The 17,548-nt window shown below is 51.9% G+C and overlaps 1 protein-coding gene across 7 annotated transcripts in view; it reads left to right on the top strand.

Moving 5' to 3' along the window:
* The window catches only part of Ptpru (protein tyrosine phosphatase receptor type U), a 76,241-nt gene that overhangs the window by 30,681 nt on the left and 28,012 nt on the right, over window positions 1-17,548 (top strand). For 4 of the 7 annotated variants that reach the window (XM_042271976.2, XM_006975567.4, XM_015994444.3 and 1 more), the window contains exons 8-16: window positions 1,343-1,651; window positions 5,557-5,666; window positions 5,927-6,128; window positions 6,426-6,528; window positions 7,849-8,122; window positions 8,733-8,769; window positions 9,552-9,690; window positions 12,567-12,596; window positions 13,897-14,054. In XM_042271976.2, coding sequence (XP_042127910.2) covers window positions 1,343-1,651; window positions 5,557-5,666; window positions 5,927-6,128; window positions 6,426-6,528; window positions 7,849-8,122; window positions 8,733-8,769; window positions 9,552-9,690; window positions 12,567-12,596; window positions 13,897-14,054 — 1,362 coding nt within the window. The remainder of the gene's footprint in view (window positions 1-1,342; window positions 1,652-5,556; window positions 5,667-5,926; window positions 6,129-6,425; window positions 6,529-7,848; window positions 8,123-8,732; window positions 8,770-9,551; window positions 9,691-12,566; window positions 12,597-13,896; window positions 14,055-17,548) is intronic. The other 3 variants (XM_015994446.3, XM_006975566.4, XM_015994445.3) reach the window with 1 other exon arrangement.

Genomic DNA, 17,548 nt, shown 5'->3' with positions numbered 1-17,548 from the left:
GCAGGGTCTCTCCAGTGCTTGTGAAAGTGAAGTCCTCCGGGGGACCAGGGCAGTGGCAGGTGAGAGCATGGTTCTGGTGCCAGCCTGACTGGGTTTAGATTCTAGCTTCATGTGACTTTGGACTCCTCACCTAACCTTTGGTTCCCCGCTTTCTCATTTGTACGGCAAGGTCAACGACAGCCTCTGACTTGTTGGGTTTCAACCAAGATTAAATGAGATAAAACATTCTAAAGCCTCCAGAAAGATGTTGGACACTTCCAGAATCCCCTAAATATTAACTGCCAGTGTTGTCACTGGACAATAGATGGCCATTTCCTGTGGCTTTGGCTGTCAGGGAACTCACAGTGAATCTGCACCTTACCTGTAGAGTCCTACCTCGGATGTAATGGCATGGAGCTCTGTCTCTGCTTTTCAAACATGCTCTGTCATATTGTACTATTTGCTGTCACAGCGCCCATCATCCTGATTTGCATACACCATGTGATTCTCTATATGTTGATATAAATGGTTTTGCAATAAGTTTAGAATTAGTAAACAAAGAAAATATAGCAACAGGTTGATTCTGAGTGGCCCAGTATTGTTCAGAACTAGGGAGTATATCGATCGAACTAATTATATAGCACACCTTTCTATTTTGAGACAGGGTCTCACTATGTAGCCCAGGCTGCCCTGAGTGCTGGGATTATAGGCACGGGCCACTATGCTGGCAAGAGCTAATGGTTTTTGTTTTACATTTACTTATTTGTTTGTAGTGTGTGTGTGTGTGTGTGTGTGTGTGTGTGTGTGTGTGTGTGTGTGTGTATGTGCATTGGCCACACTGTGAATGTGGAGGTGAAAGGGTAACCCCAGGGAGGTAATTCTTTTCTTCTACCCCGTGGGTCTCAGAAATTGAACTCAGGTCATTAGGCTCAGCCAAGTGTCTTTACCCACTGAACCATCTCACCGGCCCTGTAGTTAATGCTTCTGAAGGGTTATGGTGTGTTAGCCTTCGTCATGCCTGTTTCGTGTGTATTACCGTAACAGTCACAGTGTAGCCTAGCAATCCTCCGAGGAAGCCTCGCTTCTCTGTGGGTGCTGGGGATCCAAATTTCCTTTTGCAGTTCGGGAACCTAAGGCTGAGAGGGGTGGAATCACTCAGGCAACAATTGCTGGCTGCAGGTAGCAGGATTCAGATGTGTCTTATCCAGAGCATACAGTGTTATGACCGGTTCAGTTCTGAGGGCGCTCGGAGTTCAGAAAGGCCGAGGAGGAGTGGTTTCTAGCAGTTGATCGATTCTCTCTTCCTCCCCTTCTTTTTCTCTTCCCATTTCCTCACACTTCCCCCGGCTTCCTATGTCTCCAGAGCCCATGAGAGCCCCCAAAGGCCTGGCGTTTGCAGAGATCCAGGCTCGCCAGCTGACCCTGCAGTGGGAGCCCCTGGGCTACAATGTGACACGTTGCCACACCTATGCTGTGTCCCTCTGCTATCACTACACCCTGGGGGGCAGCCACAATCAGACCGTCCGGGAGTGCGTGAAGATGGAGCGGGGTGCCAGCCGCTACACCATCAAGAACCTGCTGCCCTTCAGGAATGTCCACGTGCGTTTGATCCTCACAAACCCCGAGGGACGCAAGGAGGGCAAGGAGGTCACCTTCCAGACAGATGAAGATGGTAAGCATACAGGCCGGATTCCCGGAGCCCTGATTGCCTCCCATACCCAGGGCCTTAGGCTCAGATTCATGTAGGGAACTCTGGCAAGGCAGTGGTGGCCATTACTCATTCCTGGGGAGACTGTGGGCTGTTAGGTTAGGGTAATTTCTTCCTTAAGGGTTTAGAAGAATTCAGTGGTGAATTTGGACCAGGATTTTTCCTCATGGCAAGGCTTTTAATAACAGTTTTCACTTGTGAAATAGATTTCAATGTATTCAGTCACTTTCCGCCTTGTTTTTTGAGACGGCCTCTCACTGAACCAGGACCTCACCCGCAGGCAGACTGGCTGGCCAGCAGGCTCCAGGTTTCCACCCATCTCTGTCCCCCGTTTCTCTGAACACTGGGGTTACACATGTGCGCTACCATGCCTCGCTTTTCCTCGGACGCTAGGGGTCCAAACTTAGACCCTCTCATTCACATAGCAAGCGTTTAGCCAACAGAGCCACCTCTCCAGTCCCGGTTTCAGCCGTTTGAGCCTTTATTCCACCCACTCTCCCTTTTTCTGATGCGGTCTTGCTTTGTAGCAGAGGCTGGCCTCGACTTGTGAGCCTCTCGCTCAGCCTCCCCAGTGCTGGGACTGTAGGTGTGTGCCACCATGCTCTAGTCTTGAGCCTAATTTCTAATGCGTGCTTTTAGAGCTGCATGCTTTTCTCTATACTCTCTTAGCTGCATCCCATAGTGTTTGCTGTTGTCATCCAGTGCTGGGACGTTACCTCAGACTTGCACAATGGGCAGGTGCTGTGCATCACTGAGCGCTGTCCTCAGTCCACCCATAAGTTTTGATATGTTCTGTTTCATTACTATTCAGTTTAAAATATTTTCTAATTGCTGTAATAATTTCCTCTTTAACTCAAAAGTTATTTAGAATAACTTGCTTCTTTTCCTTCCTTCCTTTCTTTTTTCTTTCTTTTTTTTTTCTGAGACAGGGTTTCTCTGTGTGGCCTTGACGGTCCTGGGACCAGGTTGGTCCGCCTGCCTCTGCCTCTCAAGTGCTGGTATTAAAGGGGTGTGCTACCATTGCCTGGCCACTTGCTTAATTTTTAAGTACTTAGAACGCAGTGTGTGTGTGTGTGTGTGTGTGTGTGTGTGTGTGTGTGTGTGTGTGTGTGTGTGTGTATGTGTTTATGTGTGTGTGTGTATGTGTGTATGTGTGTATGTGTGTGTGTGTACATACTGGGCATTGATATTGATGCCTGGGCCTTGTTTAAGCACTCTACCACTGAGACACAGCCCCAGTCCACCAACGAGGACTTCTAATTAATTATCTTCTTGTTATTGATTTTTGGCCTCTAAGCCACTGTGGTCAGAGCAGGAATTCTAAATTTACTCTTTTGAAACTTGACCCTTTGCTTCGTGGTCCAGCAAGTGGTTAAATTTTGGTAGCCATCCCCTGTATCACATCCCGCCACTGTTGTGTGCAGCGTTCTATGTGGGCCACACTGTCTGCACTTAGGCAATGCTCCACATCAGACACCAGCATGGATGGATTCGATGTATCCATGCACTCAGCCCCCATGACCACCCTGTGTGGCGGGCTGCTGTTTCTCGTCCTGTAATGACAGGTGACCTCACATAGCCAGTCTGTGGTTGGTAGAGCAGGGCTTTATAAAGCTGGCCCTAATGCTGGTTTTGTTGCTTGGTTTCGGGCTGGAGACGGAGCCCCCCGCCTTGCACGCACTGAGCCCCACTTCAGCACTGCGCTCACTCCCACCCTGAGTTACTTACTTTTGGTTTTGGTTTTGTGCGGTAGTCTCACCAGGAGTGCAGGCGGTCCTTGGATGTATGGCATGGCAGTTCTCCTGCTCCCATTTCCCACATGTTGGGCTTACAGGTCCACAACACCACACCTGCCAGACCTGCCGCACCTGCACCTGCCCTCTAATGCCAGCACACGCCCGTCGCCTTCCTTAAACTCCCACAGACTCCCAAGAACCTGTCAGCGGACTGGCTGGTGGGCTTTCTTGCTGTCCCGTGCAGTTTCTATTCCTAATAGTGGTAGCCCATATAAAAGTCAGTCCACCATATTGCTCTCTCCGCAGACACCAATCACCCTGAGCGTGTGCATAGGCTGCACTGAAGAGTGTCTCTGGGCAGGAACAAGCAATGGCTGGGATTGCCCCAAAGCTTTGCCCAGTCTATAGCTGAACACCAGACTACTCCACTATCCTGACCTCTGCATGCCATTTGGTCATATGGTCAGGCCACCTCATTCTGTCCAGGCCTCTCATCCTAAGTGGTCAGTCCAATAAATTCCCATAGACTGGACACTTCAGGGAGCTCACGTCCAAATGAAGAAATCACATCACCAACCCCCCAGGAGGCCACTAATGCTCCCTGTGTCCACTGCCTCCCAAGGGTAGCCATAATCCCTCCCGATAACACTGTATATTAATTTTTGCTTGGTTCTGGGCTATGTGTAAGCAGAATCACACAGTAGATGTTTGCTTTGTGCCTGCTTGTTTTGGTGAATATTATGCTCTCTAGAGACCAGACTGTGGCATGCATGGTCCTAGTGAATGAATGTAGTCTCACTGCTGTGTGGTTCACTCCAGGAATGAATCCGCCACATCTACTTTCTGTTAACTGTTGGTGAGTATCTGGGCAGATTCCGATTTTGGTTGCTTTGAACAATGCTTTGAAGAGAGTGTGTGTAGATTATTTTTGGTAGATATTCGTGTGTCATGTGGCTGTGTGTAGGAGAGGATGGCTAGGTTGCAAGGGTGTGTGTTCATCTTTAGTTGGTGGTGATTGTGCCAATTCATGCTCCACTAAGCAGTGAATGAAAACTTGGTTCTGTGATCTTAATGTCACTTGGAATTGTTGATTGTCGTGGGTTTTTTTTTTTTTTTCTGTTTAGGTGGGTGGAGAATGATTTTGGGAATTCTTGCTTTAACTGAATGCTTAGCTTTCATTGTATTATTTGTGAGTGTGTGTGTGTGTGTGTGTGTGTGTGTGTGTGTGTGTGTGTGTGTAGGCCAGAGGTTGATGTTTTCCTTTATTGCTTTCCAACTTATTTTTCGAGACAAGGTCTCACCGAGCCTGGATCTCCTTAGTTCAGCTCAGCTGGCCAGCTACGGCCAGTGAGCCCCAAGCAACCACCTGCCCCTGTCCCCAACCCCTGGGGCTGGGTTGCAGATGCCCACCGGAGTCCTGGCTTTGGCATGGCTGTTGGGGATCCAGACTCAGGTCCTCATGCTTGACCCGAGCCGACTCTTCCGCCCAGCTCTCACTGGCTCTTACCCTTCCGTCCACTGTCCCTGCCTGACGGCCTCTGCTTCCTCACAGAAGCTGATCAAAGTGTTTTCCCCTTCAGAAGCGGCCCGCTCCATGCTTATTAAGAGTGTGCAATGCAGCCCAAGCTAAACTGACCTACCTCACAGTGCACGTGTGGAAATTTTCATAGCACGTGTGTATGGTGTAATTGTCAGTTATATCAATTGTCAGTTAATTATCTTCAGTCTCATTGAGACCATTTATGTAATTATGATCTTTTTAGACAGGAAAACATCTCCACCCATGATCCCGACTCCCTGTTGCAATTGTTTTTCTTGCTCTGGTAAATATCTGTATTTCATGAACACTATCAGCTGGAGATAAACAGGAGCCTGAGTGGAACCTGCTGAAAGTGGAAGGAATGCCTTGGCCCCTATGGAATGGGCCACATGAGCTTTGAACTTTGCATACCTCACATTATTTACTTCTGGTGAGAGAGGGTCTTCGTCATGCCCATTTCGTAGATGCAGAAACTGAGGCTCAGGGAGAATGGCCCAAGCAGAACAGCTAGGAAGAGGCAAGGCTGACACATGAACTCTGGTATTTGGAGCCAAAGCCCACTTTCCTCTGCCTCCTCCACCCTTCCCTCCCAGTGCCTGGTGGGATTGCAGCCGAGTCCCTAACCTTCACTCCACTGGAGGACATGATCTTTCTCAAGTGGGAGGAGCCCCAGGAGCCCAATGGCCTCATCACTCAGTATGAGGTGAACAGGGGCCCAGGTGGGAGGTCAAAGTTCCTTCCTGTGCTGTGGCAGAGAGGGAGACCTGGGGGAGGACAGAAGTGGGCCTTAAAGCTACTTCCATGATGGCCAGAGTCTGTGCCCTGTGAGTTCTGAGTGTTGGGGGGGGGGGGCAGCCCAGTACATCTCTAGTTTCCATGGATTATAGTGGATGGTGGGTGGGGTTCCTGGCATATGGTAGCCATCCTTGTCCTGTTCCACCTACCTGCTTCTTCTGCCCCCAGATCAGCTACCAAAGCATCGAGTCCTCGGACCCAGCAGTGAACGTGCCTGGCCCGCGACGCACCATCTCCAAACTCCGAAATGAGACTTACCATGTCTTCTCCAACCTGCACCCCGGCACCACCTACCTCTTCTCTGTGCGTGCCCGCACCAGCAAGGGCTTCGGCCAGGCAGCTCTCACTGAGATTACTACCAACATCTCAGGTGAGCTTCCTTGGGAGGGAGCCTTTCGGCTCCAGGGCTCCAGGGATATTGAAGGGTGGAGCAGCCTAGTGTGGGTACAGAGGGCCTAGCTGAGATAAACGAACCATTTAAAGGTTTTAAGTCAGGAGTCAGGACTAAATAGCATGGGCAAGGCGACTATGGTGGGTGGAATCAGAGGGCTGAGGTCAGAGGTCAGTGCTTAAGACCGGGGTTCATGGAAGCTTAGATCAGGGGAACATGAGGATAAGGGGGTTGGAGGTGGCCAGGCACCATGCTTGTGTCCCTGTCTCTTCTCAGCTCCCAGCTTTGATTATGCTGACATGCCGTCACCTCTGGGTGAGTCTGAGAACACCATCACAGTGCTGCTGAGGCCGGCCCAGGGTCGCGGAGCACCCATCAGGTGGGAAAACCAGTACGGAGAGGGTAGGCAACAGGCCTCTCTGATCTGGCCAGCTCTCTGGTTATCCTATTTCCTGCCTGGGCCCAGGGTTGAGGAGGGTACATCATGATTCTGGGCAGTGGAAAGCCTGAAGCTACTCATTTCCATTCAGGACCACAGGTCTCTGCTGGTAACTCTCATGGGTTTCCTGGACAATGTCCAGTTTGGAGAAGGAGCTAGGCCTCCCCAGGGTGGTTCATTAGATGCTTAGGAGAAGTGAAACTCTTGGGGCCTTGTATTTTCTAACTAGCTCTGTTCCTGGAGATACAGGGATGGGCATTCTAGAAGGCTAGGGAACCAGCCAGTTAAGGCCATCTCCATGGGGATGGCCTAGCACATAGCTTTTCTGCTCCCTACTCTCTAGAGGACTCTGGGATTAATTACTGATGTCAGAACGGCTGCTTCTGCTGGCTGTGCGTGCGTGCGTGCGTGCGTGCGTGCGTGCGTGCGTGCGTGCATGTGTGTGTGTGTGTGTGTGTGTGTATGTGTGTGCTGGAGTAAAGATGGGGAGTGTGTGAGCAGGGTCATCTCAGGGTTGCTGTTGTGGTGTGTCTGGCATGGAGACGTGAGGGTAGGTGTGACTTTTGAAAGTCACAGAACCTCTCTGCCACTTGGGTCTCTTCCTTTAGTGGGGGCTGGGGGCTGTCCCACGAAGGTGGTTAGATTAGTCACATGTCCTAAGTAACCCTCCACCTTCTCATCCTGTCCTTGACCTTCTCTTCCTCACCTGCTGGGTCTCGTCCATATTTGCCTTGGGCTGACTCTGGGGCCCTGTAGGTATTACGTTCTTTGCTGAAGCCTCCATATCCTTGTGTGGCATCACCAGGGAGGACCTGGGAAACTTCTCCCTCCGTGTCCTCTTGAGGGATCCTGTGATCTGGACTGGTCAAGCTAGATGGGAATAAGGAGATGGGACATGGTGGACAGGATGACCCTCATCTCTCTGAGGCTCTGTTTCCTTAGACATCCTTTCAGCTTTGGGCTAATGTGAATTATTGTCACCTCCTGGGAGCATTTGGAGCTGGGGGAGGCTTGACCCTAGCATGGGGGGGGGCTGTTGAGAGGGATCTGGGCTGGTGTCTGCAGTAGTTTTGTGACAGGCAGTGAACTGACTCTCTGCATTGGAAACTGGAGGGAAGGCAGAGGCATTCTTAGGAAACAGGCTTGGGAGTTTCTGTGACTTGCTGGGCTAGAAAGAGGCAGAACGAAGGCCCCCGACCTTCACGACTGAAGGCTGTCTGGGCCCTCTGTGGTCACTTGCACCGTCTGTCCCCTGTCCAGCGTGTACCAGGTGGTTGTGGAGGAAGAGAGGCCACGGCGGCTGCGGCGGGAGCCGGGAGGTCAGGACTGCTTCTCCGTACCTCTGACCTTCGAGACAGCGCTGGCTCGCGGCCTGGTGCACTACTTCGGGGCTGAACTGGCTGCCAGCAGCCTGCTCGAGGCCATGCCCTTCACTGTGGGTGACAACCAGACCTATCGTGGCTTCTGGAACCCGCCGCTTGAACCCCGGAAGGCCTACCTCATCTACTTCCAGGCAGCAAGTCACCTGAAAGGGGTGAGGGGCCAGCCGGGTCCTGGTGGTGTAGACTGGGGTAGAGGGCTGTAGGGTGGGGAGCCTTTGGAGGGGACCTACCACTGGGGCCTGAGACCTGGTCCTGGACCCCCCTATACCCTAACCTCTCCTTGAGCCTCACCCTCCCGATCCCAGGCTTCTTCCCACAGATGGCCCAACACTCCTGTTGGCCAGGCTCCCTTATTTCCTGAGGCTCTGCCTTCTCTCAGATACCTCTTCCCAAGACGTCCGCCACTACAGTCCCAGACCCCATCTCCACCCCAGACTTTCCTTCCTCCCTGGGCTCTGCCCTCTTCTCTGGGCTTCTGGAACCTTAGTGTTCCAGCCCTGGCTTCTTCCATTTTCTTTTTAACAGACCCCAGATCTAGTTCCTGCCCCCATGTCTGAGGCTCCACCCCACTTTCTCATGCTGTTTTTGGGTCCTCTGATCTCACTGGTCTCAAGGCACAGCTCTATGGAGTGTCCTTAGTTAACAGTTTGTGTCTGGTATGTGAGTCTTGGCCGAGTACAAGCGATCCCAACCAGGGTTCCTGAGCTGTAAGAGTGTGCGTTTGGGTTTTGTATCTCTGAGCCCCTTCATCTGTACTTCCAGGAAACCCGGCTGAACTGCATCCGAATTGCCAGGAAAGGTGAGTTGGATGGGTGTCTTCAGCCTTGCCCAGGCATGGCCTCTCATCTGTACGTCTCCAGGGGACCCGGGGCAGGCAGGGCTATGAGAGCCTAGGCCTGTGGTTGGCAGGTTCCGGTCAGGAAGGTCTCAACCCCCTGGTGCCCACTTCAGGGGCTTCTTCTCTCAAGCTGGACAACAGGCAGTCTCTCCCACCCTTCACACTCCCCATAGTGACAGAAGGGCCCCTGACAGAGACAGGGTCCAGCCTGTGGAGAGAAAGCCAAGGTGCTTGTGTCTTGAGGGTGGTGGTCCCTGGTCCCCGGTTCTGGGTTCTGTGTATGTTCCTTTTCCTATGGTGGGAGAGACAGGTGGGGCCAGGCAGGGAGGCTGTGGTGTGAGGACCATCCCTCTTCTAGACATGGAATGTGGTTGGTTACATCCTGGGATGTCTCATCTGTGGCACAGGTACCTTTCCCCTTCCAAGGAGAGCCAGAGGGTAGGCCTGACGGCCCCAGGTGTCCCCAGTTCTCTGTCTGAAGTTCGGGGTGGGGGGCGCTCCAGGGGGGCTGAGAGGAGGCGAGCAGGCTGAGGGAGACTGACCTGGAACATGGAAGGCAGGCTCTTGGCTGAGAGGTGGGGGCGAGGAGACAGATCTCTGACTGAAAGGTGAGGCAGTGCCTAGAGGCAGCGCTGGGCCTTGGCGTGCGCGTGTTTGGGCAGCGTGCTCAGCCTCTCGGTGCTGGGATCCTGGCCTGTAGGGCCAGGTGGTCTCTGATTCTCTGTCCTGTTTCTTCTTCCCAGCTGCTTGCAAGGAGAGCAAGCGACCCCTCGAAGTGTCCCAGAGATCTGAGGAGATGGGGCTCATCCTGGGAATCTGTGCAGGTGGCCTCGCCGTCCTCATTCTCCTCCTGGGGGCTATCATTGTCATCATTCGCAAAGGGTGAGTAGGGGCTTCCCGCCCCTGGAGGGCCTGCTGGGCACGGAGGAGCCATGGCGGGGGTTGGTAGAGCAGACTCCGTCATGCACCCCCCCCCCCCCCCCCCCCGCCCCCACGCCACCGGTGGTAAAGTATGTGGAGGGTTGCCAGCCTGGGCATTGGGCCTGTGGATTAACACACACTGGGCAGCGGGAGTCAGACTCAGCAAAGGGCACTGTTGTGGCTGGAGCACAGGTCTGGCTGGTGCCAGGAGCCACTCTCCAGGAATGGGTACTCTGCCTGGTGCCAAGGAGCTGCGCTGGAAGCAGGCACTGCCCTCCTTTGCCCTACAGGGGCTGTTCCAATAGGACGGCACGGTAGCGACCTGACAGTGACTTGGCCCTCTGGCCAAGGTATCTGCCATGACGGATTGTGCAAGCTCAGAGCCCCAGAGTGCGAGCTGCCAGGGAGCTGAAGGACATCTGGTCTAGTGTTTAGAATGGTTTCAAAGCAATGGAGCCTGTCAAAGCTGATGATCCCCTCACTTTGCAGAGTGCTGGCCTAGCATACACGGAGCCCTAGGTTTGGTCCCCAGCCTGGTATAAGCCAGAGATGATGGCCCACATGTGTGATCCTAACATTCCAGAGATGGACGCAGGAGATCAAAAGTTCAAGGCCCATCTTTGTCATCTCTGCTGTCTACTGAGTTCAAGGCTTGCCTGGGCTACATGAGATCCCATTTCAAAAACAAGCTCAAAGCACTAAAACAAAAACAACCTCCTCACCTGCAGCCCAGTGATTTAAGCTGAGTTGGAGGCAGGGTGGGAACTCTTCAGACCCCTCTGCCTGCAGCCACACACTACCTCGTTCTCATCAGGCGTTTCCAGAACATGGTGGCTCAAGTACCATAATTGAGCCCTAGAGAGGGCAGTGGACCTGCCCAAGGTCACCCTAGGAGCCAGAGGCGGAGCCAGCCTCTTCCTTCCCCATCTGGACTCTGGCTTCTGTAGCCCCTGCCGCTGCCAGGCTGGGCACACACAGGCTGGTTGGCACTGGCTCTCTGGGCTGCCAGGAGCAGATAAGTAGGATCCAGGGAGGGGACAAAGAGCTGGCTAGGGCCACCAGCAATAGAGATAGGGTGTGCCAGTGGAATGGAGGTTGTGTGGGGGATGGCCTATCCTGGACTCAGGCTCAGACTTTTTTTTTTTCTTTTGAAGTCGAAGAACAGTGTCTCGAGACACACTATTTTTAATGATCACTTAATGAGGAATGACTGTGTGCCAGGAGCGTTAGCTACTGAGTACCCGGAATGTGCCAGGCAAGGTTCTGGCACTTGGGGTCTATCCGAGAACATTTCCTTCTTGGATCCTGACAAATAGCAGGCCTGGCTCCCTTTTCTCCGACGGAGAAGCTGTAATTAAAGTGAGTGGCCCGCGTCTCTAGATAAAGTGGTGGGGCTCGCTCTGAACTCAGGCTTCTGAACTTCACTGCAGATGTGAAGGCCTCATGGTAGGTTGCCCTGCCAATGGCGAGTCTCTGTGCCTGTGCCTGAGAGGGACCTCTAAGTAGAGCGTGGTATAGGAGGCTGTAAGTGGAACCGCTGGGGTATATTTGAGTTCCTAGAAATCTCCCCTGAGGAGAGAGAGTCAGCCATGTGGAATATCATCCCCACACCCTGCAAACAGAGCTTTGGCCAGGACAGGGTGGGTCATAGGTGTATAGTCAGGGTGTCACTAGGAGACTGCCCTCATTAAACAGTCACTAACTCATCTCAATACCTGTCCAGGCTATCTTGGGGACCTCTAAGACCATTCTCTCTCCCAGCACTGCATGTTGCTACTTCCTCTAAAAGTCACTCATTCCCACTGTGGCCATCACTGTGCCCCTGGTCCTGGCCTTGAGGAGCCAGTACACTCCTCAGGACTCCCCCAGTTTGCATTGTGGGGTCTGAACAGGTATCAGATCAGCCTGTGTTGCAAATATAATGGATTGAGTAGGAGGTACAGCATCCACCCCTGGGCCTGATGGGGCCTTGGGAGGGAGCACCAGAGTTCCTGGGCCAGAGTCCCAAGACAAGTATGCTGAGACCTGGGGGGCTCTGGCCTTTGCCATGACAACTTGTGACTTAGTTTCCTCATCTGTGAAATGGGATTTTTTTTTTCAGTGCTGAAGATTGAGCCCTGAGCCTTGAGCATGCAAGTGTTCTACTAATCAATAGCAGTCTTAGTTCAATGTGAGGCTTTTTCACACAAGCTTTGGGTATCCAGTGGATATTCCTTAATATTCCTCATTCCTTAATGAGGCCCATAGTCAGAGTCAGTCAAGGTGGGAAGAGTGGGCCCTAGGTTTGCCTAGGCATCCCGCTGGGGCCTCTCTACCCTGCTGGGGCTTCTCCACCCTACTGGGGCTTCTTCACCCTGCCTCTCCTTGACCCTAGCCACTCTCCTTCCTAGGCTGAGGTGTATGTGCTGGGCTGCTGCTCAGGGGCTGTGGAGGCCGCAGAGGAGAGCCTGAGGGTGGGGGCTGTCTGCAAAGGCCAGAGCAGGCGTGGATGGGGGAAGGCGCCTTTGAGGGTTTGAATACATGTGGATGTGTATGCCAGTGTGGATTTCTGTGTATGAGTGTATGCATACGTGAATCTGTTATGTGTGAGTGTGCATGTGTGTGTGTGTATTTGTCTCTGCACATGTATGTGTGACTGCAAAAACTGTGCAGCCCTCAGACTCTTCGCCTCCCTCAGCAGCACACTGAGGGAAGGTTCTGGAAGGGCTTTCAGTCTGCGTTCACAGTGACTGAATCTGGCCAGTCTTTAGACTAAGGATGGCCCCTTGACCTGTGTGGTCCCTTCCTTCTGGGAGGGAAGCCTGGTCACATTACTGTTTCTCTTTGCACGCTGCCAGGAGAGACCGCTATGCCTACTCCTACTACCCGTGAGTAATTCTGACCACCCCAGGCCCCCAGGGCCTGCCCTCCTGATCATTCTGTCTCTCTCCCTCCCTCTCCGGCTGCCAATGCCAGCCCATTCCACGGCCTCCCTCCCTCATGGCATCTTTACCCTTTGCCACAGCAATGCTTCTATAGTCAGCTGGTTCTGTCCTCCTTCCAGCCACCCCGCAGCTCACATCACCTTCCTGGGGCTCAGTGACCTCTCTCCACTGAGGTTCACCGCCTCCCCTGCCCCCATGCTTCCTGAACCTGTCCCTCACCCTGCTGGTTCCCAGCACCAGCCCCCACGTTTCCTCCCCTCACTCCAAGGAATTGCTGACATGGCTGCTTTTCCTCCCCATGAATTCATGTAGATAATTTTTGAACCTAAATTCGGAACTTTTGAGTGTGTACATTAAATTCCATCCACCTCCTCTTCACACTGGGATCAGCCAGAGGCTGGTGGAGTCAGGTGTCCTCCGTCAGCCCCCATGCTCTGTCTCCTGTGGACCTGATGGGTTTGTTTTTGTAGTTTTTCCAAGGAGGCTGAGATTCCCCTGGCCGGGAACAGAGCCTTGTGGTTTACCACTGGAGACTGCCTTCTAGGCCAGTATCCACTCACCGAAGGGTTCTATTGGGTCTCACTGTTCAGCCAGTTTGGCAGGGTCTTCTCAGCCTCCACATGGCCCCAGGTCATTTCTGTGTAGACATCCTGCCCTTTTAGCTGCAGAGCTGTGCTTCTGCTTCATATCCGAGAGCCTGGGAGTCACAGACTGAGGTCTCCACCCACGAAATGTCCCAAGCAGGGCGGCTCTCCTCCTTCTGCCATATTTATTTGCTGGCCAGGCAGGTGGGTGATAGGATTCGTGGAGCTGGTGCTCCCTGGGAGACGCCTGAGCTGGCAGAGCAGACCCTGGCCCACCCTCAGAAAGCCCTAGTTCTCCTGCAGGATGGAGGGAGCTCCCAGGCAGGGCCTTGCAGGAGGTGGGTGTTTGGGGCTATCTGGGTTAATCTCCTTCCGGTTTGTGGCTCTGCAGTAACACCTAATTAGGTCTAGAGTGAGCTGGCGCTCTGTCTCCTGAGACCTTGGGGCCAGAAGGCATAGGAAACAAGGTCCTAGCTATCAAGGCTGCTATTGGCTGGTGAGTGAAGAGGATAGGCCATGCCGCTTCTGTATCTGGAGAGACATTCGCAATGCTGCTGACTCCTGATCCCAAGGCTCTGAGAGCTGGACCTTCCCTCCCATCTCTGGGAGCTGTTGGCTCCACTCACAGTTCCAGTGTCTCCAACTGTCCCCTTCTGCAGGAAGCCAGTGAACATGACTAAGGCCACAGTCAACTACCGCCAGGAGAAGAGTCACATGATGGGTGCTGTGGACCGCAGCTTCACGGACCAGAGCACCCTGCAGGAGGATGAGCGGCTGGGCCTGTCCTTCATGGATGCTCCTGGCTACAGTCCTCGGGGTAAGTACTGGCCATCCCAACCCTCAGGCTCACAGGTCACAGGACGGAGTCCTGCCTTCTGTGTGCTAATGTTGGCCCAGAAATGCTTTAAAGAATACGTGGGGTTGGAGGGGCTTACAGGAACTCTGCCAGCACAGCAGGGAGGTGATGAGCACACCCTCACCTCTTATTGGGCATCTCCTGCTCACCACACTGGGGTCCAGTAGTTGGGGGTGTGGAGACAACCAGTCTGCAGTCACACAGCCCTGGGCTGGCCTCTGAGATCTCTTCTTTATAAGGCTGAGTGACCTAGGGCAAGTTGCTTAATTAAGCTCTCTAGACGTCTGTTTCTTCACATACAAAGTGGGAAGAAGGTCACCTCTGCTGGTAGACCAGTTCTCCACAGGGCTGCTGTGATGTCCAAATGTGATAGCATATGTGAATTACTTGGTGTTGTGTCCCAATTGCCAGAGCAGAGAGAGTCACCTGCTAGGTGCTGGGCCCTGACTTCTTTTGTTCGCCACCTTTTTACTTTGTTGTTGTTGTTGTTGTTGTTTTGGTATTTTGAGGCAGGGTTTCTCTCTTTCACTCCATAGACCAGCATAGCCTTGAACTAACAGGGATCCACCTGCCTCTGCCTCCTGAGGGCTGAGATTAAAGGCATGCACCATCACCACCTGGCTAGTGTTGATTTATACAAAAGAAAATAGAGAACACCACTGAGACACTGCTTGTGCCTAAAGCCATAATCATACCGAGTACCAGTGAACCACTGGCTGCTCAGAACTGTAGCAGAGTCCTGCTTCCCAGCTACCCCTGCTGCCCTCTCGGATAAATACTCCCTGAAACTTTTATTCACAATTATCTTGCCTTCGTCTTAAAAGATTTTTTAAAATTTTGTTTTATGTGTGTGTCTGCCTGTATGTCTGTCTGTATGTACACCACGTGCTTGCAGTACCAAAGGAGGACAGTAGAGGGCATTGGGTTCCCCTGGAGGTGGTGTGGGTACTGGGAATTGAACCCCGGTCCCTTGCAAAAGCAGTATGTTCTGGGAGGTGGTACAGTGGCAGATGCTCATGTAGCACATAGGAGGCCCTGGGTTCTAACCTCGGCACCCCTCACAAAAAGACATCTGAAAGCAAACAACAAAAGAGCAATGAGCCCTTAACATCTGCACCGTCTCCTCTCCAGTCTGTCTGCCCAACTATCTGGCCTTTTAAGGTCGGTTATTCCATGCGTACATATTCCCTAAAGAGCACACTGTAATTTTACTCATGTTCTAGCTTTGTAAGAAGGAACCCCCAGGCTGTTGTTCAAGCCAATGTCATGTTCTCACACTTGCCCATGTGGACATTCGGCTTTGCTGTCATTCATGAACTGTTCTCTGGTGTATGGTTATGCCACAGTTGCGCTCTTTGTGACTATTTATCACTTCTGGTTTCCTGTGGGCACAGTGGGGCTTCTGAGAACCTTTACGCAGGTCTTTAGACACTCCTGCCTGTGAGATCCTAGACTCACTGGATGATGAAGTACGTGCGCCTTCCACCTCCTGAGATGGGACGAGGATGTTTCCCAAAGCAGTTTCGCTTCGCCCCTTCTGGTGTGAGAGGCTTTGTTGCTGTACACCAGGATTAGGATTCACCAGCCTCCTTCCCTTTGCGGAGCTGGTTTGTATGGAAGGGTGATTTTCTATAGTCTTCATTTGCATTTCTCTGAGCGCTAATGAGGTTGAACACATTTTCCAGGCATGATTGGCATTCAGGCCTCTTCTTCCGTGAAACGCCTGCTCACATCTTTCACCTCACTTTCTGTTAGGTTTTTTTGGTTGCTTTCTTAGTGGTTTTTAGGAGTTCTTTATATATTCAGGATAATAATCATTTGCTGCCTATGAATTGCAAATATCTTTCCCCAGTTTGTAGCTCATCTTTCCGGGTTATTTATAGCATCTTTGGAGGAATGGGAAAGTCTTTATTTTAATGTCCTTACATTTGCCAGTTCTTTTCTCTGTGACTTCCTCTTTCTGTTGTTCTTTGATTTCTTCTCAGGGGCCAGGAAGATGACTCTGTGGGTAAAGCGCTTGCCGCACAAGTGTGAGGACCTGAGTTCAAGCCCCAGAACCAACCTTTCAAAGGCCAAGCAAGGGCTGGAGAGGTGGTTCAGCCTTTAAGGGCTAGGCACACGAGGTCCCCAGAGCTTACTGGTCAGCTAGTGGAGCCGAAGTGGTGAGCTCCAGGTCCAGGGAGAGACCGGTCCTGAAAAATGAGGTGGAGAGGGCACTCAGTGTCAGCCTCTGACTTCCACACGCATGGGCACCCACCCACAGCTACATCCACAGGAGTGTGCACTTGCACACATACACACATATCCCCGCTCCACATATACACACGCATACACACACACACACACCACACACACACACACCACACACATACACATATATACACATGTACACACATGCACACACACATACACATGCATACACATTCATACATACATACACACACGTCATTAAGCATTTTTAACCCTTAGTTCCCTCAAACTTCATATTTGCAATACATATTTAAATCTTTCTCTGAAATCTATTTTTGTGAGTGGCGTGAATTAAGGATTTTCTTTAATCCGCAGGAATAATGAGCAACTTCTGTATCATTTTCTCTCCTAAAAGCCTGCTTTGATTTATTTTCTGTGTATCTGACCTGGGGTGGGGAGGCTCGTGCCACTGCGGACATGCAGAGGCTGGAGGACAACTTTGTGAGTCTGTCTTCTTCCTCTGCATTTCGGTGGGTTTGGGGAATCAAAGTCGGGTCGCCAGGCTTGTGCGGCAGGCGCCTTTACCTGCTGAGCCCTCTCACTGTCCCCATCAGTCCGCCACAGTGCTGTGATGTGTGGACTGAGTTCTGGTTCTCTTCTATCGGGCCGGTTTTGTGGCCCCTGGGCTGAAGTCATGGGGTGCTCTTCGCTGTCTTGGTATCTGAGATGTACCCACCCCCTTTGCTCTTCATGTGTTTTGTGTCTTCAATCTCTTTGCCAACGAATTTTAGAACTATTTTCGAGTGACTTCATATCAGATCTATGGATCAATTTTAAGAGAACTGAGGTCTTACAAGACATCTTTCCTCTCATGGACGCTGTGCATGAACTTGACACGTCGCCTTGCTAACTTACTCTACATTTTTCTCCATAAACTCTTGTTACATCCTTTGGGAGCTATGTCAGGCTCTCTACTCTTTGGTGCTGAGGACTGAACCCAGGCTTGGTGCACTCTAAGGGCAGTGTCTTACACTAAGCTGTACCTTCTCCAGGTCGCCTACTCAGGAACTTAAAATTGTGTATGTGTGTGTGTGTGTGTAGGTCAGAGGACAATTTTTAGGAGTCAGTTCTTTTCTTCTACTTTGTGGGTCCCCTAGGATTTGAACTCAGATCATCAGGTTTAGTGGCAAGCCCCCTTTCCTGCTAAGCCATTTTACTAGTTCTTATTTTTTACTTCGATTGCAAGCAGTGCACTTAAAAACAGC

The sequence above is a fragment of the Peromyscus maniculatus genome, chromosome 2 (assembly GCF_049852395.1).
Source record: "Peromyscus maniculatus bairdii isolate BWxNUB_F1_BW_parent chromosome 2, HU_Pman_BW_mat_3.1, whole genome shotgun sequence".
Lineage (NCBI taxonomy): Eukaryota > Metazoa > Chordata > Mammalia > Rodentia > Cricetidae > Peromyscus > Peromyscus maniculatus.
This window is presented reverse-complemented; position numbering and strand designations above follow the sequence as displayed.